This window comes from Porites lutea, chromosome 6 (genome assembly GCF_958299795.1).
Source record: "Porites lutea chromosome 6, jaPorLute2.1, whole genome shotgun sequence".
NCBI lineage: Eukaryota > Metazoa > Cnidaria > Anthozoa > Scleractinia > Poritidae > Porites > Porites lutea.
In genome coordinates, this window is record NC_133206.1 from 3,459,499 (window position 1) to 3,486,311 (window position 26,813).

The 26,813-nt window shown below is 38.3% G+C and overlaps 2 protein-coding genes across 2 annotated transcripts in view; both read right to left on the minus strand.

The window, feature by feature from the left end:
- The window catches only part of LOC140940917 (3'-5' exoribonuclease HELZ2-like), a 39,135-nt gene extending 31,090 nt beyond the window's left edge, over positions 1-8,045 (minus strand). The window contains exons 1-10 of the mRNA XM_073389879.1: positions 7,936-8,045; positions 7,173-7,367; positions 5,996-6,032; positions 5,324-5,448; positions 3,542-3,604; positions 3,221-3,388; positions 2,869-2,905; positions 2,517-2,641; positions 2,323-2,409; positions 2,047-2,160 (exon numbers count right to left, since the gene is read on the minus strand). Of these exons, the coding sequence (XP_073245980.1) occupies positions 2,047-2,160; positions 2,323-2,409; positions 2,517-2,641; positions 2,869-2,905; positions 3,221-3,388; positions 3,542-3,604; positions 5,324-5,448; positions 5,996-6,032; positions 7,173-7,367; positions 7,936-8,016 (1,032 nt within the window). The 5' untranslated portion in view covers positions 8,017-8,045. The remainder of the gene's footprint in view (positions 1-2,046; positions 2,161-2,322; positions 2,410-2,516; positions 2,642-2,868; positions 2,906-3,220; positions 3,389-3,541; positions 3,605-5,323; positions 5,449-5,995; positions 6,033-7,172; positions 7,368-7,935) is intronic.
- A 5,311-nt stretch (positions 8,046-13,356) lies between these two features.
- LOC140940366 (3'-5' exoribonuclease HELZ2-like) overlaps positions 13,357-26,813 on the minus strand; it is a 31,290-nt gene continuing 17,833 nt past the window's right edge. Inside the window, exons 18-28 of the mRNA XM_073389317.1 lie at positions 22,909-25,556; positions 22,547-22,746; positions 20,315-20,400; positions 19,530-19,658; positions 18,834-19,013; positions 18,195-18,481; positions 17,701-18,027; positions 16,834-17,070; positions 15,222-15,378; positions 14,770-14,937; positions 13,357-14,418 (exon numbers count right to left, since the gene is read on the minus strand). Of these exons, the coding sequence (XP_073245418.1) occupies positions 14,315-14,418; positions 14,770-14,937; positions 15,222-15,378; positions 16,834-17,070; positions 17,701-18,027; positions 18,195-18,481; positions 18,834-19,013; positions 19,530-19,658; positions 20,315-20,400; positions 22,547-22,746; positions 22,909-25,556 (4,523 nt within the window). The 3' untranslated portion in view covers positions 13,357-14,314. The remainder of the gene's footprint in view (positions 14,419-14,769; positions 14,938-15,221; positions 15,379-16,833; positions 17,071-17,700; positions 18,028-18,194; positions 18,482-18,833; positions 19,014-19,529; positions 19,659-20,314; positions 20,401-22,546; positions 22,747-22,908; positions 25,557-26,813) is intronic.

A 26,813-nucleotide genomic window follows, 5' to 3' on the forward strand; every position in this document is an offset into this window, starting at 1 on the left:
TAATAAAAAAAATGATGATATGATGATGTACCAACCCAATGAATTAAGTTATACTTTACAAGACTTTAACTAATTTAAAACAGTAAACTTTGATTACGGTCAATGGTCATTTTAAAAATTTACATTAATTCCTACTAGATTAGCCGGTTGCTGTTCTTATCAAAACTTAAAAGTCTACCCTTAAGGTGTTTCGATACAGTTTTTCAAAGGCCATACCGATATTTTCAATCGCCTTAAAAGTAGTTTTTTCCTTGTCCGATCGCTATAAAATTTTCACCAGTAATTGGCTATGGATTGAAATTTGTGAAAATGTAGTTTTAAGTAAAATCGATATTACTATGACAACAATAAACAAAAAACTTTGAAATTGATAAAAGCCGAATTTTGTGTGATCTAGACCTGCTACTGAAAGTCCAACACTAGGAACTTAAAGTTTGGTGTTTAGCAAACAATCTCCGTAAGAAGTAAAAAATTCTGTATGTTTGAATTCGAATAAAACGAAAATATATTTCAAACCTTAAATTTTCAATAGCCGTGATAGGTTATGTAATAAAAACGTTATAAATGACTCAAATTATTCTTAAGTAGCGTAAGAATGATGCTTAATATCATGTTTTGATGCTAGGAAATTTTGGTGTACTTTCGTTCATGCGATATTGAAATCTAACCTGTTTTCTCACCATCTGTATAAGTGCAACTTCATTCAGAATTTGGACTTTTAGCGCTTTCTTGTATATCTCCGAAACGACTCGAACGAATTTTTTCAAAATCTCTTCACATAATCTTCATAATGTATATAAAAATGTCCGAAACTTTCATTACGATTGATTCACTGTAACACCTTGAAATTTCAAGACAAACCTATCCGACGAACCGGTCAAAAATCTGCGCTCCAACATTCACTGTTTTGACGTTATGGTAATTTTTCCAAATTAATGCGGACAATACATATATCCATGACTAGTACATTTCAGTGTGAGTATTGCCAATATTTTACATTCAAAAGATGCGATAAATTCAAACTAAGATGTACTAGTCATGGAGGTATGTATAGTGCGCGCATTATTCTGGAAAAATTAGCATAACGTCAAAACAGTGAATGTTGTAACGCAGATTTTTGACCGGTTGGTAGGACAGGTTTGTCTTGAAATTTCAAGGTGTTGCAGTGAATCAATCTTAATGAGACTTTCGGACATCTTTATATACATTATGAAGGTTATGTGAATAGATTTGAAAAAAATTCGTTCGAGTCGTTTCGGAGATATACAAGAAAGCGCTAAAAGTCCAAATTCTGAATGAAGTTGCACTTATACAGATGGTGAGAAAATGGGTTAGTTTTCAAGATCGCATGAACGAAAGTACACCAAAATTTCCTAGTATCAAAACATGATATTAAGCATCATTCGTACGCTACTTAAGAATAATTTGAGTCATTTATAGCGTTTTTATTACATAACCTATCACGGCTATTGAAAATTTAAGGTTTGAAATATATTTTCGTTTTATTCGAATTCAAACATACAGAATTTTTTACTTCTTACGGAGATTGTTTGCTAAACACCAAACTTTAAGTTCCTAGTGTTGGACTTTCAGCAGCAGGTCTAGATCACACAAAATTCGGCTTTTATCAATTTCAAAGTTTTTTGTTTACTGTTGTCATGGTAATATCGATTTTACTTAAAACTAAATTTTCACAAATTTCAATCCATAGCCAGTTACTGGTGAAAATTTTATAGCGATCGGACAAGGTAAAAACTACTTTTAAGGCGATTGAAAAATATCGGTATGGCCTCTGAAAAACTGTATCGAAACACCTTAAATTGCGTTTACAGTTTCTGCGCTAGCAGCGTCTTACGTTTCTCGAGTGCTCTTTAATTTCTAATGTGTCTCATTACTCAGAACTATGTCGTGATATAAACTGGCTTACTATAGTAAAAGAGATTCAAGCCATCTTGTTGGACCGCTAAGCCGTTGAAATAGCAAACAATCATAAACAAGTGTTTGTTCAGAAATTAAATGAGACGACAAAGCAAGCAAAACACTGACCTTAGCATCACTGCATTGCTTTGACGCCCGTATTGGAGGTCGTTTAACCCTTTTTGTAGTTTGTAGTTCATGTGGGTCGCATAATTCATTGTCGGCGACGGATAAGTCTGAAAGCTAAAAAAGAGAATACAAGTAAATGAAGGAAAAAACGGACGGACGGGTGGATTAGATAGTAGAACGAATGTAATAATGAATTAATGTATAAACGAGTAGTGGCCAACTTTCCACACAGTTTATGAACTGCTGCACTATGATCTTTCTCAAAGGTTTCCTTACCGACTGCGATTTGCTGACTGCCCTTCCAGCTTGCCTCTCCCGCATCTTGCTCTTAACATTCATTTCGATGCTGTTAATTGCCAGGTTCTATATCACGTTATAAAATGTAAAATAATTCAGTTTTGGAAGCAATTACCAAGGTTTTTTGTGTAAGATAAGTAAAACAAGGATCCGACTCTCAGTCTCCATCTCACCTCTGGATCAATCATCCGCCATTCGTCAAGAAGCTCCAAAGCCTCTTTCAGTTCATCACTTAAAACCATGATTTGGATTTTTGTATCAAACGCAAATCTGCTACTACGCTCAGAAAGGCGAAGAGCTGTAAAAGAAAATGAAAGAATGACATTCGCCATGAACTACGACGTCGCAAGATGGTCTCTACTTTTCTCTTTCTTTCTACTTTATTCTACCGAACTAAATTAGTCGAGCCGCCTAAAGAAATAAATGTACACTCCCCAATTAATTACATCGAAATTAATTAGTAAGTATAGTTAATTAGTTGCAAGATGTTTATTTAATTTTTCGGATCTCCCACATCAACTTTACCTCTATTGCAGTCTTGGTTTGCTTGACGAAGATACCCCTGCGGGAAAGAAAGAAATGCATTGTTTGGGTTCGAGGCTCAAGCGCACTTTTTGATATTGAAAAAGGGCTAATTTTGTCATCACAAGTATTCTATTTTTACCAAAACGTCAGAGCTAACAATGATTTTAGTGTTAAAACACTTTACGTAGCTGTTTATGTGCTGGGATACTGTTGACTGGAAATTAATCCATTTTTCACCACTGTCCTCTTTTTAAACTTGGTAGTAAAGAAAACCCATCATTGGGTGATGATCAGTTGATTATGTTTGAGCAAATACAATGGTTGTCTTTTTGTTAAGTAGCTTTTCTCTTACCCCAAGAAGATAACACTGGGCTCGCATTTCGTAGGCTTCCAATACGTCGGGGAAGAGGTTCAAAACCTCTGTGTAAATCTTCAGAGCTAAGTCCGTTTCTTTGTTTGAAAAGAGTATCTCGCCCCTTAACATCAAGATGTCGACTGTTCTGTAGATTTGGTGGTACCCCTACAAAGAAGCCATACAAAGAGGACGATTGGTAACATGGATTTGCTACTGTAATCGTAATTATTACGTGGCAATCTTTGTCAATGACGTCCCACGTATGTTATGTTAAATTATAATAAGTTGCAAAGGATTATTTTATTATCTGATTCTTACCTGGCCACACAGCCATCCTACTATTTGTCTTAGTCTGTAAACAGCATGCTTATCTCTTTTCATCTGTAAGTGGATTGCGAACGGACGAGAAGGAAGAAAAAACAAGTGTTAAGGACCTTTATTTCGGCGATCAAACCTGTGTTGCTGATCTACTGAGGAATACTTATATATCCACACTGGGTAGTTAAAGCAAGATTAGGAGCAATATCAGTAGCCAAAATAAAAAAAAATATTGCTGTAAATGAGGAAACGGGTAATAAAAATAAAATGCTTATTCACTTAATCAAACACTTGAATAAATAAATAATGATTAATCAATTTAATTTATCAACTTGTCAATTCTTCCCCTTGAATGTTCCCAGCTTGAACCAACCAAAGGCTACGACTAAGGGATTGTACTCACTAGGCGAACAGAGAGAAGCCGGAGTTGGCCTCTTCACCACTCGCTGGAAGTACATTGTGCAAACAACGTAGCCTTACTTCAAGGGATAGAAATTGGACGGAGCTGACCTGCGAAAATAGAGTCTACGAAAGCAAAGGTATGATGCGAAGTACAAATGAATCCTTCGGAGACCAACGAAAGCGAGATTACTCGATCAATATCTAGTGATAGATAACATAGAGATTCACAGAACGCCATCACGAGGTTGCTTAGTTAATTTCTGACAGCATAAAGCAGTGTTATCTCTAAATAGTCTAAACAGAAAGATTCGTGATGCATATTTGTCGTACAAGACTCTTGAGGACACAATGTTTGATCTCGATTTCTCCTATTGAGGCAGGACAAATCTTGTATCAGGTATCACACCGCCGGTTAAAAATACAGAGATAAGTGTGTGTCTTTTAATCACCGTCCAAGGCTATTTTCAATTTAATCAAGTCTAACATCTAAACGTTTTGTGTACTGTCCTCGTTTCTAAGAGAAGACATATACCAAAATGTATATATCGAGTTCAAACAACCCATCCAGTAAAAGGCAAACCAAGAGGTACACCAAAAACTTCCTTAAACCACGGCCCTGGTACGGTAACAAACGCTAAACGATAACCAGCGCGTAAGTAGTTTAGCGTGTACCGGTTACTTCTTTTCTGGGACAGGAATCTTATTCAAGAGGGCTGGAACACATTAAAACAAATGATCTCACGGACTTTTACCTTTATCTCAGGAAAAATGCTATGTTGTCATAATGATAAAGAAATTAACTTCAAAATTCGTGGATGAAGATCCTGCTACTTGTCAACACTGGATCTCTAGAAAAGAGATCTAACCAGCTAAAATATTAAGAAGAAAAAACAAGAAGTCCAAAGACTATTGCAAAGCTGATCATAACAACATGTTCTGCTTTTTTACAACAATATTTCTGCTGGCCGTACCAGCCTTCAGTAACATCTGGAAACCTGAAGAAGGCTGGTATGGAAAATATTGTTATAAAAAAGCAATACACGTTGTTATAATCAGCTTTGCAGTAGTCTTTGGACTTCTCGTTTTTGTTTATGATGTCATAGTTCATTTAAACTTTCCTGCGTCATTTCCTTATTTGGTTATTATGTTACCTGTGAACCGTAACGCAATTATACTACTCCCGTAAAATACGTCTACTTTGCGTCCATGCTTGTAACCGGGGGAATAGCATTTTCATGCTTAGGGTTCGGATATTTTGGAAATTTTGATACACAAGGGAAGAAAACAGAAAATATCCGACTTGACTTATTTTCCTATATCCAGTTGGCAACAATTTTCTTAGAGCTGACCTCGAAGGAACGATATAGGAAAAGGCAATACCTGAGGATCCAGAGCTTTGTAAATGACTGCATGACCGAAGGCTTCCTCTACTTCGCCTTGCATTTCAAAAGCGCGAAACAGCAGAAAAGCGACGTATTCGGTTATTCTGCCAATCTTTCTCCTTGCTAGAATTGTAGAAAATTGAAATAAAGTCAGGGGCCGTAACCTTAAGCGAAAAACATCTATGAAGACTATGAACGGATCATGTTTAGGTGTTTAGCGTCACCGATACACTTTCGTGCTTAGCAACCTCCTGGGTACATCCATAACTCGATGGTTGCACGCTGCACGTGTACCATTTCTTAATTAAATTAGAAGGTGCAAAAGAAAGGCTAGGGTGTGGGGTACAATACCAGTTGTGATACCACTGAGTCGTGGAAGAAGTATATATTGGGACGAAACCAAACCATTATGTTGGAAAAACGTTTAGGAATTGATACCTCCATGAAAGGTATGAGGACGGTATGATAATGGTTTTAATGATGGATGAGGATGATATAAATGATGATGATGATGATGATGATGACGACGGCGATGGTGATGATGAAGAAGATGATGAGCACGAGGATAGCGATTATAATAATAAGTAAACTTGCTGGATGGTAAATCGGATGTTTTTGGTTAGTTTAAATGCTTCAGTTAGCATTCAGTTACTCTGAACAGTACACTCACCAGTTTCACAATCTCGCAAAACGTACTGTAGATAATTCTGAAATTAAAATCAGGCAAAGACCATTGATTGTAACAAGTTGAATTGATGATCTTGTCTTAAAGGATACTTATTAACTGTGATAGTATTTAAGATCCCCGCACTATAGACCAGTGGTTCCCAAAAGAAGGTGAACAGCTGCGGGTAGATGTTTTAAAGACAAGCGTTATAATTTTCGATCATGAATAACTCAGAAAAAAAATTAGGAAGTTCATTGTTTCCCTGAATATGGCCATTAGATGATCTATTAATTACATGAATTCTTATCCTTTCTATAAGGATACGAAGAACGTTAGGCAAAAATTATAATTATGAACTGACATAAAAACAAAGCAACAAGGACAACCATTTATTAATTTTTTTTAGCTCTGCATATATCGAACAAGAAAATAACTAAATTCTCTTAACAGCTTAACATAATGTCAGGGCCATTCCATTTAATTTACACCCCCGCCGCCTCGAATTGGAATTCGAAAATAGGACAATCACGTGACTTGTGGAGCGCATATAGTTTATTTGTGGCCCGAGTAGCATTATTTGTGCCCGAACGGAGCGAGGGTGCAAATGTTGCTACCAGGGACACAAATAAACTAAGTATATGCCCGCCAAAAGTAACGTGGTTATCATTATTATAAATACACAAGGCCGAATCGTACAAATTTATTTCATAAGGTAAAGATTGTTTAACATGAAATCAAGTTGCGGGCTGCAAATTCCATTTACAGCCCGCACTTTGCCGTTTGACCCGCGAAAAGGAGCGTTTTAAGAGGGCAGTTTGTCATTTGGCCGCGCGTAGCGATAATAATGTTGGTTTTTGAATAGCCTGTGTAGCGGAGCCGTCCCCTCCCCTAAAAATAGGAGAAGGGACGAGGCGGCTGTAAACAAGGTAGTTTTTTAAGGAGAGGGGAAAACCAGGGTACCCGGAGAGAAACCTTTTGTACTGTCTATGCAACACCATCTACTAAGTAAGTATGCAAATGGTACTGCGAAATACACAATGGGTCGCGACGTAGTATGTATAATTTTTTTCCTCAGCTCAAACCTAATCCCAGCCACTTTCACCCTTTCATCAAATGAGTTCGTTCCGTGGTTTGGAGTTACCTTGATGAAATCTTAGTCAACTCGGTGATTTTAGCTTACCATAAGAAGAAGACATTCTGCCCGCTTGCACAACAAATCAGCAACCATCTGAGGAGAAGCGAGATCTCCAAGTCGCTGGAGTGCTATGGTAAAGAGTGCTGCTGCAGTTCGATATTCTTTAAAACCCATAAACTGCTCAGCATTTGCCAGTGTCTCTGAAATGTTGGGCGACACAAGAACGGAGCCATTAAGATCCTACGGCGTCGCGTCGAGATTAAATGAGACAGAGACAATAGTATCAGATTATAAGCTTTGTCATTTGTCCTTAACTCATTAACTACTCATTGACTGGCTGCCTGCAGCTAACAGCAACCCCCTTAGAGAAACAAGAGCCTAATATTGTGACATAATTAGCTATAATTATGAAATAGTTACCGTAACTACTTCCTCAGTCATTTACAAAAAGGTTGAAGCTGTGAAGTGACAACGTGGATATAATGAAGTTCTTACAGAAGGGCTATCAATAAATAGTACAAATAGATGACGTTTCTATGAATTAATTTATAACATTTTAGAACCTAATTGCTAATTAAATACTTTATTCAAGTGTCAGTCGCTCTAGCGTTTACACGCTAATTGGAGAAAGATAACCGAGCAAATATTGTCGGCTTGGTTTTCAATAAAAGTTACGTAACATTCACCAAACTATCCGTTTTGTTCGCAAGTGTAATTTCTTCCGAGCATAAGAACCGTACTTGTCATGGAATGTACCTTAAATGGATGAACTACAGTCAGCTAATTGAACAGAAATAACAATACAGACCTGTGGTATTGGAAAAGGCAAGTCTTCAAGCCATCCGTCATATGAACTAAAATTTACAGATAATGAACTGGTATCAGTCATCAAATAAACCCCAAAATTCACTTTTTCGTCTCCCCTTTTTCCTCCCTTCCTTCCCTTTGGACGCCTCCCACACAGGCTATAAAATCGCTATTCTCCTAACCCTGCAGCCCTTTTAAACGTCAGTACCTTTGATACTCCATACTTGCTTGGAGATGCTAATTTCCTTTGTCGTGGCCTAGAGACGTAAGGTAAAAGAACTCGTCATGAACGTAACAAGACACGAAATACGTAAAGCAAAGCTAACAAAAAAGAGATATCCACAAAAAATTTAAAAAGGCAAAAAAAAAAAAACGAAAACAAAGGTGTTACGTATGTGAATTAATATATTAAAACAGCTTGCCGAAGCTTATTTGCTGGGCGTCTTTTCGTAAATAACAAGACAAAATCTTTATCCCTACTTCATTGGTACACCATAAAAATCTGCGTCTAACAACCTAGTGCTTTAAGAAACTGCTGATAGAAATTTGCCACTTTAAAGCCCAAACATATGAGTACATGTTTAGCCTAGCTATATCAAGCAGTTTCTATATGTGGGTTTCCGTTAAATTTCGATAAATTTTTGAAGATTGACTTTGAAATTACAAATGTACATGACGATAAAAAACTGACAGATAAAATATATTCCATATGTCACACTGTGATCAGTTTTGCCAAGATTTCATGATACAGTTGTGAATAAATACTGCATATTTTATGATATTAAAAAACCATTTTATGATGTTCAAAAACCATTTGAAATTCACAGAGAATCAAACTCTCTGAAGGGTGTGTATCCGAATGGGGCACGGTACCTTCGGGCGTTCTGCAAGGGACCAAACTAGGCCCTTGGCTTTCTTTGATCGTGATAAATGATCTAACCGTCAGTAATGCTTCTACTTGGAAATATGTAGACGATACCACAACATAAGCGGTAATAAAGAAAGGACAGCATAGAGAGGCTCAAGGTATTGTAAATGAGGTAGTAAATTGGTCAATCAGAAACAGAGTCAGGTTAAACACAGACAAATGCGAGGAGCTCCGCATTAGTTTTACATCACATTGTGACTTTCCTCCAGTAGTCATAGGAGAGTAGTGCATCAGATTAGTTAAAGATGCTAAACTTTTAGGTGTTACTATCTCTGGTGACTTAACATGGAATGCGCACATCACGGAAGTTACTAAGAAGGCGGCTAAGAGGCTCTATTTTCTTGTTCAGCTAAAAAGAACTCCTGTTCCACAGAAAGATTTATGCCTTTTTTACATGACATGAGTGCGCTCCTTCATTGACTATGCTGCGCCAGTTTTCCATCACGCGCTACCAGCCTACCTTTCGCAAGAATTAGAACGCGTTCAGAAAAGAGCAATGCGAATCATATGTCCTGGTATAGAATATCAGCAAGCTTTAGCGCTTATGGGTTTACCAACGGTTGCGGAGCATCACCACAACATTTTCACGCGCACGTTTGAAAGCATAATGTGCAACCCAAACCACAAGTTAAGAAAGTTGTTGCCGCCTCTTTATAAGAGCAACTATAATCTAAGGCACGCGCGCACTTTGACTTTGTCGCGTTGCAAGACAAATAGATTTTAAGAACAGTTTTTTTATGGTTTCAGGCAGAATTGTAAATAATTTTCAGGTTTCTTATTATACGTTTTTAGTCTTAGCAAGCTATTACAATTATTACTCATTTTTACAATTATTAGTTTAAATTATTACCAATATATAAATACGCAATTCAGCTTATGCTGCAACGTATTTAATAAAGTACCTACCTACCTACCTACCTACCTACCTACCTACCTACCTACCTACCTACCTACCTACCTACCTACCTACCTACCTACCTACCTACCTACCTACCTACCCAAACACAAGTTATTCATTTTTCCGGTGCTCAAAAACTAATAACATCTTTCCTATAGAAAACAATAACCTAATTATAAATTCAATTACCCTAAATTGTCAATAGTACGTACTAGCTAAAAATACAAGAAATTTCTTTCGCCTTAATTGTGTTAAGTTCCTCTTTTTTATGCTTATATATCGTTGATTAAGGTCTTTCAATTGGTCAATTGCTGTGCTTCATTATCAGATTCTAACGTAACAAAGGCCGCTAAGAGCCTCAGATTAAAACATCGAAAGCTGTTGTTTACCAGAAGTTATCTGACAAGCATCTTACACATTGCAATTACTTTTTGAATATTTTTACCTACTTTCATTCTTTTTAAGGGTCACAAAAACTGTGTAATACCGCCAAAGATTGTTGCAACACTGAATCAATAGAGAAGACAAGTGTGACGTCACAGAAATTCAAATGTTTGAAATTATGGGACTGGTTATCATATTCAGAAGAACACTATAAAAAAAGCCCGTTTACCGAAAATCAGTCTGTTAGTGCAAAGTGGTGAGGAGATATAAACATCGGTTTGCTCTGATGACTCCATACTAGTCCGTGTAAAATTGGATTGGATCGTAACGTTAACGATCCAAGCCATATCAAGAAGGATTTATTTGGAGTCGTCGGAGCATAACGTTGCTTAGATCTCCTCACCAGTTTGCATAAACAGGCTCATTGTTTTAGCAAGTGAACATTTTTCGTCTTATTCTTTTTGGATATGCCAACCAATCCCATAATTTCATAAATTTAGTTTTTGTGAAGTCATCACTTCTCTTCTCTATTGCTAGGTGGCATTCTTGGGGCGTGAAAATTTCGTGGTGGAAATTTTCTAGCCTTTATTTTTATTTCCCCTATGTACGCAGATCCAACATGTATTATTACTCGGCAACTGCCTCCGAAGAAGGCCCTTAAATATTTGGGGGAAAATAAAAAAGGAAGTACACTGCATACCCCTGAGAATAATTTTCTAATCAAAATAGTACCCAAGAAACGTAATTGGTAAGGATTATTGATCCCAATATGACCTAAAATGCCCTAGCAAAACTAGATAGAAAATCAACGTGAACGGATTTGGAAATGAATGTGACTTACCTTAAAGTATTCCGATTTTTACGACGGAAGCGGAGGAGCAAGTAGCGCCTGAGCTCCCGGCCGGCTCATATGTGGATGGAGCAACAACGTTTTATCGGATCGAATTAATATGAGGTCTGGAAGTAAAATAGCCATTAATAATTAATCAGAATTAATAAATCAAGTTAGTCTGGCACAAAATGCAAATCAGCGGTCAAAACGCAAAATAGAAGTAGGGAGGCTTGAAGGAGTCAACCGCAAAGAATTCGAAATGTTAACAAACCGATTGGATAAACCAAATGAGGTAGGTTTCCAAGAATTACTTGTTCCTGTAACCTGCAAGCAATTCTTTGAATGTAGTTCTGTATGCTATGTAGGTCCGTGGCAGTGTGTATGTCTGAGTGTCATGCCGTGCGGTAAATATATCCATAAAGCTGATGATGAATCGTCGCGTGACCACTAACACTGAATAATCTACAATGATTTCTTTAAAAAAATAATCTCGAAGACAAAACATAAAGTGGTATATCGTCTTGCATTAAAGTATTAGGGAAGACAATGTCATTTTTAAAACCAGTGAGTAAAAAAGGTCATGGCAGAAAAAACAGATTAGATCATGTGCCGTCTGAAAATTATTCAAATTTCTGGAGTTCAATCGACTGAGGCTTTGTCAGTTTAGAAAGCAATTTTTTTTCTCTGTAACCAAGATAATATTGATCTACACTAAGGCGATATTTAATTGGCCAAACAAATCTATATAGCAGACTTTTAAATGTGTCAAGTCCGCGCGAGATGCGACTTAACAAGGAAACAGGTTTACAGGCTGCAGAGACAATTCACAATTTGTTTACGGCGCCTATATGCAACTAAAACAACGGCTATGAAAAAGTGATGATTGACTCGTTATGCCAGAGCCTCGAGCAAGATCGTATTCAAAATGAGTTTCTTATTAAAACTTTAGAAATAAGTGATTTTGAACTTCGATTTTGTAAACCGGTCTGTATAGGGTAACTTTCACTCGCAGATTGCCTGCTGTTGAATTAGTTATATTCATACCGTATGTGGTGCCTGCCAATAATGTTATTCCTTTCCTGATTCAGAAGTTTGGAGAGGAGAAAGCATCACAAAGTTTCACCGTGCTTTGTTCATGCTTTGCCCTCGCACGAAGGACAGATGACGTCATTAAATGAAGGCTAGATTTCTCGGGAACTGATATTATTATTATACGTATTGAATTTTCTCGGTAAGCATACACCGTGGAGTAATCCGCTGACCGCAAAGTAAGATTCACTGTCAGACGCGAAGGTAAAAAGATTTGAAAAAACACCTTCGCACTAAATCTATTATTTACATACTCAAACTGAAAATACGAACTCATGCAATTTCAATCGAATTCCTTACATGTCTTTTCCCATTTTTCCACAGCTAGCTCAGGAAGATTTAAAAATTATCGTATCATTTAGATTTTAATTTTAAGAGCGAGCTAAACCGGCCATTGTTTTTCCGGCACAGGCTGAATATTCTCATTTTTTGTCCATCAGTTAGGATTTTTTATTCTTGAATTATTCTTTATTATAAATTATAGCTTATGGCATGTCCGCTTTCGAATGTATAGAGACTTCGATTACCAGTGTTCTTGCCGTTTAGTGAAAGGAATAATTTTTTACGCTTAAGTGAAACACATAAGTTGTACTATATTAAGACACTTTTAACAAACGAAATTGAGTCCTTTTTAAACTCTGTACTCTTAAAATATTCGTGAAATTTCGCAAATCTCAGCCTCAATATTCTTATAAAATATATTGTTATAGAAAAAAAAGAGATGAAGGAAAAGTACATATTAACTAAAACGGCTGAGGTTTGAGATAATTGAAAGCGGTATGTCCCCTTCCTGTTTCTTAGTTATTAATAAGCATTTTCTGTTCTTCCTCTTTTAGCATCCTTAGGCCGCAATAAGAAGACACAAAGTGCGACCTGAGGGTACTAATGATCTACGGAAACGAGATAGAGTAGTCTAAAGTATCCTTACACTAACTATGCCAATAATCTCTCACATAGAAACCCACCATTAAACCATGAGTAAGGTTCGAAAAGCATTAACAACAAACAGCCATGCAGAGCCCCGCTCAGCAAATGTACTCTCATTCTGATAAGTGAAGATGAAGAAAATGGCCTGGTCAGACCACCAGACGCACTAATTATAGAAACGCCCCGAAAAATAAGGTGACTAAGGTGGAACATGCCTACAAACGAAAAAATGAGCCTATCACACACAGTTCACGATGAATATTAATAGCTATGCATGTATTTGGGAGATTGATAATGTCCCCTTGCAACAAGTACAGCTTAATGAGGGCGGACATCATTAAGAAACTAAAACCACACTGTTAAGTAAAGGGCGTAAGATCTTACTGGAAATTGAATATTTTAATTAAGCTTACAAATGTATCATTATTACAGTATTAAAAAAGGCACCAGCAGAACAACTTAACATCGTCGTAATAGAGTTTACAAGAATACCTTTTTTATAATCTTGCTGCAGAGTCGTTTCTACTAGGCGAAAAAAAAAACTCGAGCAAACATCAAGTTGTGTTAATAAATTATAATCCGTACTGGCGCGTGCCTTGGAGACTATGGCTGGCTTGGACCTAGAGCCTGGCGGTGTCGCTGACCCTGCAATTGGGTCGGTACATAGAGGATATTACGTGGCGCGCGGAGATAAGACAATTGAAATATTTTTTCAACACGAGAGGAGAAATTTCGTATCTCCAAGCGGCCATGTAATGTTCTATTTATTATATAAACACCAATGAAATACCAAACCATTTCACTTAAATAGTTTTTTGGTGTGAAAGGCGCGATTTATATTATGTAGCCATAGCAAAGGTGATATTTTCACATGTGAAGATAACGTGTTATTTTCACACGTGAAGATATCAAGTTTTCGCGCGAAAGCTCACCTGGTATTTCATTGGTGTTTATATAACAAAATGATATCCTTAGCTCTAAAGACTGTCTGACTTAGGCTGTGTTTACACTATACTTGATAGCTTTGGTGTCGGCACGAAAAGGTATCCAGTATAGTGTGAATATAGTCTTAATGGGAGTTACCTTGAATTGAAATTTGATGTCGAGTCACGGTTGGACTAAACTGAAATCCTCCTGGGCTTTCTTATTTAATGTGCAATTCTATTCTCCAAAGCTAATTTTAGAATAGAACTGACACAGATATTTCATTAGCTTCTTTAGCTTTTACTATTCGCCTGTAACTATAGTATTAGTTGGCTATGACTTCCAGGATTTTTTCTTTTTTTTTTTTTTTTAGGAGACAAATTTGACGCAGTTCATTTTTACTTTGTCCAGGGCCACGACTCGTCCACAAGGCAGTGATTATTTTCGTAGTGTTCTATTAACTTGCTCCACATTTCGTCCACCCCAAGAAGATTTTTGTTTCCTAAAAGAGGAAAACGTTCTTTCAGAACAAGAATCAAGGCAGAACAACCATCTAACAATTTTAAATAGAACAATGAGAACACTCGAGCACTAAATCGTTCGAATCAGAGCCCTCCCTCAGTAGTCTGATGAAAATCACGCCCTTTTGGCTAAACCTCTCATCACTTTTGAAGGTTATGTAAGTTGGTGCGCTTTGTATTAAGAAAAAAAATATTTAAATAAATGGAGCGCAGAATCACTGTTGAAGAATTTTTTTCTTAATAGCGTTAACCAGTGAGAATACTGTTACTTAAGCTGGTTCGTTCCTGTGCTTTGATTGACGAAAAGTAAACAATAACGCGATTTTTCTCACCAATGATACAAAGCCCTCTTCGTGCTCGTGTGAGTCCCACGTTCATTTGATGTTCGTCTCTTAAGAATCCCAGGTGTTCACCGAGCCAGCTGAGGGAGGGCTCTGGGTCGATTTCTTCTTTCTTTAGGGAGCGAACCAAAGACATGATGACATAATCCCATTCACTTCCTGAAATTTAATTCGGAAATTAACTCATCATAATAATCGTTTTAGTTTTTTATAACTCATACACTTGCTAATATTTAGGATTGGTAAATGAATGATGATATAAGTTGAATGACATTCTTCGATCGCTGATATGCCAAAGGTGTAAAAGGTATTTTGACTTCTATTGCGTATTAGTAAAAGAGTTCTACGCGGTTACCTGTTACAGTTCCTAGATATAGAACCAAGGCAAAAAAAGGCAAGTGGAAGTCCGCGCTATCTATCAATTTTTGTGGTCGATGCCGTACCTTGACTTTTCGTGATTGTTGTGACATGAATATCGTCGTACGCCCCTCTTAATAAATCACTGATTTTACTTCGCTGTTCTCTGTAAGGCGACAATATGACCACATCTGACTTGCGCACTGAGTTGTAACGATTGACTAGGTATTTTGCGACTTGCACCTAGACGAGAAACAAAGGACAAACTGCGTTGAAAATGTGTCTTCCTGTCGTGAAATTAGTCCCTTTAGGTGTGGAGTAAAGGTGCTATATAACATAAATGTATCTATGGAACCTAAGTTTAAGTTAGACTCAGTTGGGTTTTATCCTATTCATCGAGATAAAGTGGAATTTAGCTTTGGAGGTGTCGTCAGTCTACGTAATTTGGGGCTCACATCGCATAATAATACGAAACGGTGCTCCGATTTGCGGCTACCATAAAGCTACGTGCACACAGACGCAGCAACTCCCATATTGTTGGGCTAACAATGTTGGAAGTTGTTGCGTCCGTTTGCAGTGGCTCAACTTCTGACCGGTTTCAAACTTTGCGCACCCACTCCCAACAACACGCAACAACATACAACAACACGCAACAGTGTGCGCAAACGGAAACAACATGTAACACCCAGCAATAATTAGAGTTGTTGCGCAACAATGTTACGTTTGTTTGCACGGAGCTTAAGGATGAGTCTAAAAATTGGTGGATACAAGGGAACTACTAAGGCTCAAGCAAGTCTGGTCAACTCAGAAGCACGTACCATCCTTGCTTCGCCTCAACTGGGATTTACCGTTGGTGGGACTATTATTGAGAGAAAAAGATACTTTTAAATACCATAACTGGTGAGAAGTGTGAAAGAAAATTAGTATATAAGGGACCGAAAAAAAAACCATTTTGAGGCGGCAATCTCATTAAGAAGGACAGGAATACATTAACGTCTTTATCTCATGAATGATATGAGGCGGAATCTCAAGTTACAATACATTCCTGTGCTATTTGTAGGTGGAGTAAATCGTTAGATATGTTTTTTGTTTATTTCTAGGTCGATGAATGTCTTGCTATTAGATTGGTTGAGTAAAAAGAAGGAAAAGTATTCATTGCCCAACAAATTGTTTCAGTTCCGATTAACTGATTCTTGTCGCGCAAATCTTGCATATCAATGAGTTCGACGGCAAATTAGCTCTTTCTACCACGAAACTCCTTCTGCTCAGCAATTCAGTTATTTCGCCCCTCCTCATTTTCCTTATTTTTCCTCTTCCACCACCACTAACACTGCCAGCAACACCCCATTTCTATTGTTTTACCTCCACCACTTTAAACACCATATTTCTATGACCTTATCTTAATGAGATTCCACCACACTTTATTCATGAGATAGAGACAAAAAGCTATGAAGTCATCTGCGTTAATGTATTTCTGCTCTTTTTTATGAGATTCCTGCCAAAAAAGGGGTTAATTCAGTCCCCACTTTTCTACTAAGGGACAATTTGCATCCTTTACTTTTGATAATGCTAAATTAAGTTTCCGATCTCGTTATTGTCTCTTTTAGGAGAACTCGTCAATATGTAACTTTGACCGTGTCCCTCGTTACAAACTTAGACTACTTTGGTACACATGGCCTGTAAAGAGTCTGCACTCACCACTTTCCGAACTTCTTTCATGTTCCTCTTGGATTCCTGATTACTTTCTGATGTGGTTATAACAGAAGACTCCTCCTGACCTTCCACATGACAGAAGACAATGGGAAGATCTCTTCTCCGACGAATCTGAGCAGGCCAAAAGGATACTGGGCTAGGAGGACGCGAGTTGACTACTTCAGCAGTCTGGAGTTTATCATCATAGAATTCCTTTGAAGGGAATTCGCATATTCCTTTGTGCTGATCCGAGGGAAAAGTAATAGATTATTGTTTATTTTAGGGTCATAACGAAATAGGCTTCTTTAATAGTACTTAATGTCATTTCAAATACGAAGTACTAACGGAGGAAAGTTCTACTAGTTATGAGAAACGTCGTTTGAATGTTAAGCTTTAAACGCATTCCTCTCCCCGAATTCTCTTGCGTCACCTTTAAATGTAAGCTGACAATAATAATCTAGCAACATGATATATCGAGCCTGCAAACCTCCAGCGGTCTACAGACAAGACTTGACCCTTCTCCATTCTTGTTTCAGTTATATTTGTTGCAACCCATCTGGCCAGCGCCTCTTTTGCAGCCGTTTAAGGACCTTTTCAATTAAATGGGACATGACTTATCGTGAGAAAAAAGAAGAAGGTAATAAATATTTATTATCAACCCACACTACCTTCTCATAATTCGCACAGAAGCTGTTCAATACCGTTAAAAGTGTTCTTCACGTAATACTTGAATGTCGCCCGAGTGTGTCAGTGTCTCGCTTCATTTATTTCCCTTTGGTTCATCATGAAGCCACTAGAATAGACTAGAATAAAATCCTATGGTTTCGTCATAAATATTACAGGTTAAACCTTATGCTATTCGACTCTACGTACCATTCTGTACTGCACCTGCAGCATCATAGCTCGTTTGGAGTGCCTTTCAAACATGGAAACACTCAAACCAAGCGTCTTGGCAACTTGATCCTGAATGACAGGCTGCAGCTGTTTGTGATCACCAATCAGAACTACTTGCCTCGCTCCTGAGCTCGTGATCGGCACTAGTGACTCAGGCTCTAAGCACATGCCGCACTCATCCACGATACACTGCTGGATATTGTCACAGGAGGTTCCTATCCTGGGACTACCAGCAGCTGCACATGTGCACAAGATTATCTGGACCCCAGATTCCTCCAGCGCCCACCGTTCTGCTTTTCCAATAAGCTGCAGGAAAATAAAGAAAATGCCTAATGTAACCTGTAAATTTTGCTAACAGATTGTACTCTTTCTCTTTTTCTCTTAAGTCCGTGTTTAATAATGCAGAAAATTCTAAAACACTTTAACTAAAATAAGTCATATTCTTAATGCAATAAAGGCTCAATTTAACCTACTTTGCGATACTTTTTAACATCTTCTTCAGTAATAGGTTCGCCCCTTGCTTTATTCTCAGCAAAACCTTCTTCGAATGTCCGCAGCTCCTCTGCATATTGGCAAACGTCACTTCGAATCAAGTGATGAAGAGACACGGACCTTATATTTTCGCTGGACATTTTGAGTTCATCCTCACTTCTTGTGATTCTGGCAGGTTTCAGCTTGTTAGGAATTGGAAATTCCTTTTGCTCAATTTGATCACTGTAAACTCTCAGTATTTTCAAAAATGGAATTTTCATTAGATACTCTGAAAGAAAGAAAGCACGCAAAAATGAACTTGTGCTCACTGTGTAAGTAAAAGAGAAAAGGACAAGAAGAAAAAATACTGTTTTATCCATCAGGTTAACGGTGATGCATCATACGATATTGATGTTGACGCTGTTAGAATTCTATCCACAACACTTTGCTTATTTTCCTGAAGATCTTTTTCAATCTAGTATCTTCAAACGGCATTTTACACCTGCTTCCTCAAGGAAAGCTTTGAATAGAATACTTTCCACTTCTGCAAGAGGGTATGCTCTCATGCAGTGTTCTGACATTATGCCAGCTTTTCCGGCTTTGAATCCGCTTAATTCATCTTAATAATTGACAAAACTGACCTGTAACGACGTCCACGGCCTTGTTGGATGGTCCACAGTAAATGAGTTGGGGTGGTGCTTTGTACGCTGTTTCGTCCTCTTTCTTTCGTTTGCCTTTTTTCAAAACCTTGGAAGTGAACCTTTGGTTTCGTTGAGCGAACCAGTAAGCAATGTGCACGCCTGTCACGGTTTTTCCAGTCCCTGAGTGAGATAACGAGAACTTTTAGTAACAATGGAAATGCGTGCCACCACCTTCTTATTGGTAGCACCATATATCACAGACCTGGGAAGCAACACCTACGAAAATGTAAGTGTCTCCCCTTGAATAGTTTTAAAAAAGAATATAAACTCTTTCTACTTGACAGTCAGGCATCTTGAACAACTCTAATCTGTTACTTGGTTCTATTTATTTAATTATTTAATCTAAATAGCTTTATTATTATTATTAGTAGTAGTACTGTATAACCTCAACCCACTTGTAACCGCTATGTGGTAGTAGCCAACTCGAAAGCTTGGCTCCTTTGGCTGCTACACACTCTTTTCCTTTGTTATGTTTAATTCGATGTATAGTTAGCTCTGTTTTTTCATTTCTTCTTTTTTTCCTTATTGTTGTTGTATTGTAATTGAATAGGTGTGAATAAATGAACTTGAACTTGAAGTAGCTGTAAGCCTAGTGAGCGTTGGCACTGAGTATGAAGGTTTTCATGAACTACCTACCCGGTGGTCCCTGAATCAAACTAAATGGATTGGAAAGTGCTTCCTTCACTGCAGCCTCTTGGTATTGATTCAATTGTTTGAATCCATGCTGTTCCAAGGACAAGTTGGGAGGGAGGGATCCAAATTTGTCTATTAAAAATCATTTGGAAAGTGGTTAATTCAGGGGTAGCTGACAAGGAAGGAAGAAGCTATTCTTCATGTTTCGTGGGTGCAAAAGCATAATGAGTTAGGGCGTTGGCCTAAAGGTTGGGGCTATGTGATATATCAGACATATCACACACTGTGAGGGAAGATAAGATGAACAACGTATTGGCGAGAATTCCTCATAGGGATCCAAAAATACACTTATGAAAAATGCGTCGACTGTCACGCTATTTTTTCTTAACATTTCATGTGACATTGATCGCGAAGGCTCCAACCTTTTTTAAGTTTTTTAAATCATGTTTGAATTCATTTACTTGTTTGTAATCATCCAAAAAACAGCAATGTTGGGGTTGGCGGAGAGAATGAGCCACGAGTTGTAATTTCAATTTCCAAACAAAGGATCGTTCGGCCGATATATCTAAAGAAAACTCTCAGCAAGGTATCGCTGCGTCTGTTTATAAAAACACTTTCGGCGATTATGAATTTTCTCCTCTGAGCAGGCACCTTTTCTAAAAATTGGCATAACGACTACCGTCCCTTGAAGATACTTAGTTTACTTGACGGCGATTTTCCAAAAACCTTGTTTATAACAGACATTTACTCTCCATAGACGAAAATGAAGTTATAGTGATAATGCATACCTCTCTTCGGTTCTTCTCCTTTGCAAATGGCATGAACAAGTTCTGGCGCGTCTCGCAGATTGACGCATAGTGCTGCATACATTCGTCTGCAAGGAATTAATATACTAAGTTATTAGTAGAGTAACAAAATGATCTTTAGTGATACTTAGCATGAACACTACGAGTTATATTTAAAAAAAATTCTACTTAATTTCACAAGCAATTATATAATTAAGGCTGCTGACGCCCTTTCTTCGTCACTTGTGTCTTGGGTAGTTTATTCACATTAAGATAAAATCGGCGGCAATCTCAAACTTCTTCGGGTGTTTTTTACCAAGATATTTTTAACAGGTTTAACAGAACACATCTCTCCCCCTGTAGCAAACATCTTCATTCTTGAGTTAAACGACTCCTCGCTAAAAGTACCTTAATTATAATGACGGAGTTTTCGGGGGATTTTATTCATTATTAACGAATACAACTCTGTTTTCGTTCGTGTTGAAGGAAAAATCTTAAAAGTACATGCAGTCAAGGTACTGGGTGAGAAAGAACCATATAGAGAATAGCTTTCTTTTTTCCCGACTTTTGAACCTTGAAGTTTGCACTTTTTTATAGGAGACAATTATTGTATTGTTGTCCACCTAGAATAGCTCCGCTAATTGTTTGTAAGATAGTCCTAAATTATATGCAACTTGAATAGACTGTCGTTGTTGTTGTTTATGTTGTTGTTGTTTCAAGCACTCCTTCAGACGCTAACAGCTTTTCGTCTTGGGAGGTGAATGCTTTTGCAGCGTTAGACTTTTTGACTGAAAGCTTGTTAACAAAGAGGCCTGACTTTCCTTCAATGCCTTTTCCGCAGTTGGAAAATTGGGAATAAGGCAGTATCCTTTACTCTCAGGTATCGGCCCAACCAGGCCAGCATAACTCTCAAATCGGTTCGAGCTCGTACTCTGTACCTTCTGTTACGGATCTAAGCGCAGAATTTTTGGAACGTTTTTCCAGTTGTTTCGCCTCATAAGCAAACAAATGTGTTTCGAAATTCTGCTTTCGGCCCAGCTGGTCAAAACAGGTCGATGCACTTTCTTAGGTTTTTGATTTTCTGAATTTTCTTTGTGTTCGTGATTCTTTTTAACTCGAAAATCTAGAAATTATCCGCTATTGCTTTTTTAACTGTATTCTTCACATGTAAGTATTTTAATTTGTGCAGAAATACCATTGCTCTAAGCCAATCAAATTTCAGAAATAAGGAAGAAATACAAAAATAGCAGTTCTGCAACGTTAGTTCGATTCGGATCCATAATAATTTTCATCACACAGTAATTTTCAAGGATTTATAATAACTCCTCTAGTGGGGTTAATTTAACTCCTTACAGCGGGGTTATTTTCTGGGGAGTTATTTTAACTCAAAAAAGGAGTATAAGAAACTCTTTTTCAGGAGTTAAAATAACCCCCAAAAAGGAGTTATCATGTACCTAAAATTTTTACTCCACTTTCAGGGTTAATTAACTTCAAAAAGGGTAAAAACAACCCATGTAAGGATTAAAAATAACCCCATTTCGGAGTTAATTAACTCCAGACTGGGAGTAAAAATAATTTTTTTTTCAGGAGTAAAAATGACCCCAAATTTGGAGTTAAATTAGGAGTTAAAGTAGCCCCAAAAAGGGGTTATCATGTGCCTAAAATTTTTACTCCATTTTTGGAGTTATTATAACTCCCTAAAAATTACGGTGCATATTTAATTGACGATTTTTCGTCTTGCTTAACTAACACCGTAAATGAACAACAATGTCTAAAACTGCCCGGTTCAGACGCCGTACTTTTCATGAGCCAAACCTAATACATTGAATTAAGTACATGAAAAGTTCGGCGTCTGAATCAATTAGGAACGCCTGTTTCAATATGGAACGGCTCAGTCGTTCTTTCCGCCTAGCCCGGCCGGGAATTTCGCCTTTGGATCGACTTTGGAACGCCTTTGATTCAGACGCCGAGCTTTTCATGTACCAAACCTAATGCATAAACTCTTATAACGTATTCTGTGAGCAGTTTGACCGAAATGAGCATTTTCCTCCTTCTGAATTTAGTTCGGCTGGAATTAAGATAAGCGTCTGAATCAATTCAGCAGGTCGAAATAATTTGGGTCGGTGTTAATTCGAATTAGGTTCGGCTCATGAAAAGTACGGCGTCTGAACCGGGCCTTAGTTCTTCTTTCAAGGTATCTATATGAAGATGCAACAAAGCATGAAAGCATCCTACCTTTGTGGAAGTGTTCTGTGAATAAGCTCAAGGGTACATCTGTGACTACCTCCATGAGTTATCTCTGCTGGGATATTAGATGCCGCCTGATGATGTTTCATTGTAACCTGATTTACCTTCTCCTTTTTGACTTCAATCACCTCGTCTATGATGCAGTGGCTCACCCAGAAGCTACCTTGGTGTGAGTGACTTGAACACGACTAATAGAAAATACAGGAGTCAGAACATTATTAAAAGTTAGAACAAACATCTGGATTCAAAATAGCACTGTGATTCTTGTTTAACTAAACATCAAAAGTTAATTTTAAAGTTCTTTGGATCTAAATAAGGAAAGCAAACGATAGACCTGGAATGGATATTACCTGCTGTTGGCCTTGCTTTTTCAAAGGAGAACACTCTTTAGGAGGGCAAGGTACCCGAACACACACTAGGTCTCCTGGATAAAATTCCACTTGTCTGTTTTTGCAGTAGTCCAAGGTGAGAGTAAAGAACCCAGTAAGACTTTCGTCTTCCTTTCCCCATTCCACGCTAAGGTGCTCAATGACGAAGCCATCATTTTCCTTCACCGCTTCCGTTGCGGCCTCCATTGCAAGAACTGGTTTCCACGCGTTTATGTACTCATCAATGGTCTCGTACTGCTCTCTTGACGCCTGATGTCTGGCAGTGTGCGCAAATGACTCCCGCGGGTGCTTTTGATGTTCGATGCAGATATTTAAGTAGCGGTTCACATTTACCATCTGTATATCTGGTTGGAGTATTCCACGCGTCATGTGTGGGCAGAGTTGCACAGACAAGAAATTGTACTTCTTCAGTGCTAGCTTTTTCTGGTAAAAATGGAAAGCTTCTTCGCTCGAAGATGGAGGCGCTTTTTCACCGTAATGAGGGTGCCTGTAAAGCTCACCTCGGGTCTGGTCAAGCGATTTATTTTGGGTTCTTTTTATTTCTGTACTGGAAGGAGACTTAATACTCAAATGGGTTTCCATTTGCGTGATTATTCTGGGCAATTTGGCTGTATCGTTAACCCTTATGGCATCCAATACCTGAATCCACATGTCCGAGGGAATCTCGACTGTTTCGTTGACCCCATTCTGACTTGATAAAGCAGCGTTGCTTTCTTCCTTTACATTTCGGGGGCCATCTGGTGCTACGTACCTTCTAATTTTCCACGTGAGAGCGAGACACTTTTCTCCATCTTGCCCATTTTCCTCCTCTGTCAGAGCGACCGGATTCATATCACTGATTAACATTCGTTTTTGCTTACCAGCCAGGTGGTCGTCTTCTGGGTTACAAATATGGAGATTGATTGCCTGCTTTTCGATAGATTCAATGAAAACACGTGTGACATGGCACTGTCGCTGCAGCTTTGTTGCTAAACGTATCCTTTTGCAATCCTTGCTAAATTTCCTTGCGTTGTCAATAAGAAACGTAGAACGGCGGCAAACTTTTGTCATGTCATCCTTGGAAATGTTATCTTTGTGACAACCAGGAGACTCCAAACCAAGTAGGAGGCGATGAACTGCAATATCTATATATCGTCGAATTGGGGACGTGAAATGAGTGTATGACCGAATACCCAGTGAGTAGTGCTTGATGTTAGCAGAAGTCTGATCTCCTTCACAGACGTAACGAGACTGGGACTGAATCCGTCGAAACTGGGACTGGGCTACAGCAATTTGAGGGTGGTTTCTCTCTTCGCAAATCAAGTGGCAAAGGGTTTGTAAGTCGTTCGACTTTGCCGCCTGACAGATTCCAGCCCAAACCCACTTCTGGATCTTGAACATCGTTTTCTGTGAATGCAACAAGGCCAAAGCTGGAGCTTCGTCACTTTTAAAACTTTCAAAAATTCCTGAAAACTGAAGTGACAATTTGGCATATCTGCCATGTGTTTCAATCCATTCAGCTAGTCTGTGGTCTTTTGGAGGTAGCTGTACTCTTAAGAGAGCCAATTCGGAGCATTTTCTCGAAATGAGTTTTGCCACTTCCTCGTTGGCAAGAATCATCATTTCTTCAACCAGCTCATGCGCCTTGAAATCTTCTCCACTCTCCTCGTTTTGCCAGTGGTCAAACGAACGATCACCCAGTCGATGATGTCTTCTTATTTGCGCTACACAGCTTAATTGCCTGACGCTTTCCACTATCTCCTTTGGAACTTGTTTGGAAACGATAACTCTCTCGTTAATAATCAGTTGTGCTTCTGCATAGCTTAACTGACAGCATGATCTGACAATGGTGCGTTGTATTTTTGGCTCTTCAACCATCCTTCCGTCTTTGTCTAGTGTGATAAATACTGACACCGTTAGACGGTCCTGGTCAGGCAGAAGACTGCAGTGAAATTCACTTAGTTCACGTGGAAGCATTGGGATATTTTCTTGCCCTTCTTCGGGATAATACGAGGTGCATCGCAAAAAAGCTTCATTATCCAATGGAGAATCGGGCTTAACAAAGAAACTGACGTCTGCAATGTGGATGCCCACGAGATAGGTGGTTGGAGAGGTTTTTTGTATCGTCAGTGCATCATCGAGATCGAGAGATGAAGGAGGATCAATAGTGAAAGCCTTGTCTATTTTTTTGCGTGAATCGTACTCATTCTTAGGGATCGACCATTGTGGTGAGAAGTTTTCTTTGACATATTTTTGGGTATCTTCCCTGAATAGTCTTCTTATTCCACGCTCTGCATAAGCAATCTCCAAGCTGCTTTTGAAATCCTCACCTCGGGGCAGAGTCCTCACGACAATTCCTAGGGGATGGCAGTATTCTCGTCTCCACTGAAGGTACTTTACGACAAACAAATACTTTCCGCTGAGGGCCGTCTCCCTTTTCATCATTCTTATTTGGGTAGGTCTGTTATTTTTATTCTTCCTGTAGATTGGGATATCTTCACAGCTCCTGTCTGACAAGTTGACAATTTTGGGGGCTGACTTGTTTATAGGCACCATCAAGGAAGTGCTTACGTAGTCAGCTGTGCAGACAAACTGGCGCTCATGTGGGCTGATGATGTGTTCCAGTACACCTGTGTAAATTTAATTGTAGCTCATGTATAGACATGTTCTCTGGGTGAACTATAAAACCTATATCAGATTTTTTTGTACAAGAAAATCAGCTGCAAATGTTTGGTTTATTTCCTTACTTAGTACAATATGAGAAGTAGAATGCTTGAAAAGTTGACGCTTATTTCTGATAATTAAGTACTCGAATTTGGATCATAGAAATGACTTCATAAATTAAAAGAACAAAAATTAAATTCAAATTAAAGGGGTTATCCCCCGTATCCATCCAGTGGCCGGAGCGGAATTCAAGCTCATGACCTCCTGGTAGCGAGGCCAACCGGCGCGCTGAACACTCCTCGACAATACCTTCCTAAGTGGTTTGCCGTTTTTTCTTCTACAACTTGCAGCGTTTGCGTTAATTCATAAGTTCTGCGATTCACAAATGAGCTTTCCACGACTCAAAGTAATGTCATTGAAAGGCCAATAAACGCCCATTAAGTCCAGAGCAAGCCAAGTAGGCAGATTTCTAAACTAGAATTTCTTGTTTGCAATCTTAAAAGCATTTTAAATGAACCACACTTTTCTTGGCTTTTACATCTTCAAGGTGATGAGTCATGCCACCGTCATTAATTCCCTGAGTGAAACTTCGCCGAACCTGGACGGATTGTTTTTTTTTCTTGCGGATAGTATTAGGAAAGACTGACTGGATAAAATTTTAAAGTTCCCCGATTGCTGATGAGAATTCCTACTCTAAAGCAAATTTATCGTCTGCTTGAAGATTCGTTAGCGATATAAATCATAATGAGAATTTTCATGGAATAATTGGCGCTGTCTTTACTATAACGTTATCATCCTCTTCTTAATTTGTCATTATAATTATCATTTTAGATATTTCTCAATTTCTGAAAGGCGTATTAATATCAGGACTAAAATTTAAATCCTCTATGACCAGCTATCGTTGACCAACTTTGGAAAAAGTTTATCGATGTCAATACAGTTGACGCCAATTGCAGCTATGTCCAGGATTAGAAAACGATTATGAAATGCATGATTCTTATTGTAAGAACTACAATTGTTCCTCATGAACAAACGTTTACCACAATACTTATGATTTGGTTAAATAATAGCTGGTCACCCTGGACGTATTATAAGTAGCTGATTGTACTGATATCGATAAAAAAAGAAGAACTCACGGCGCGGTGGCACGAATTTTTTTTCAGTGTACCTTAGAGGCAAAGAAAATAAGAGAGGACTCTACACGTTAAGCGACTAGTAGGAGG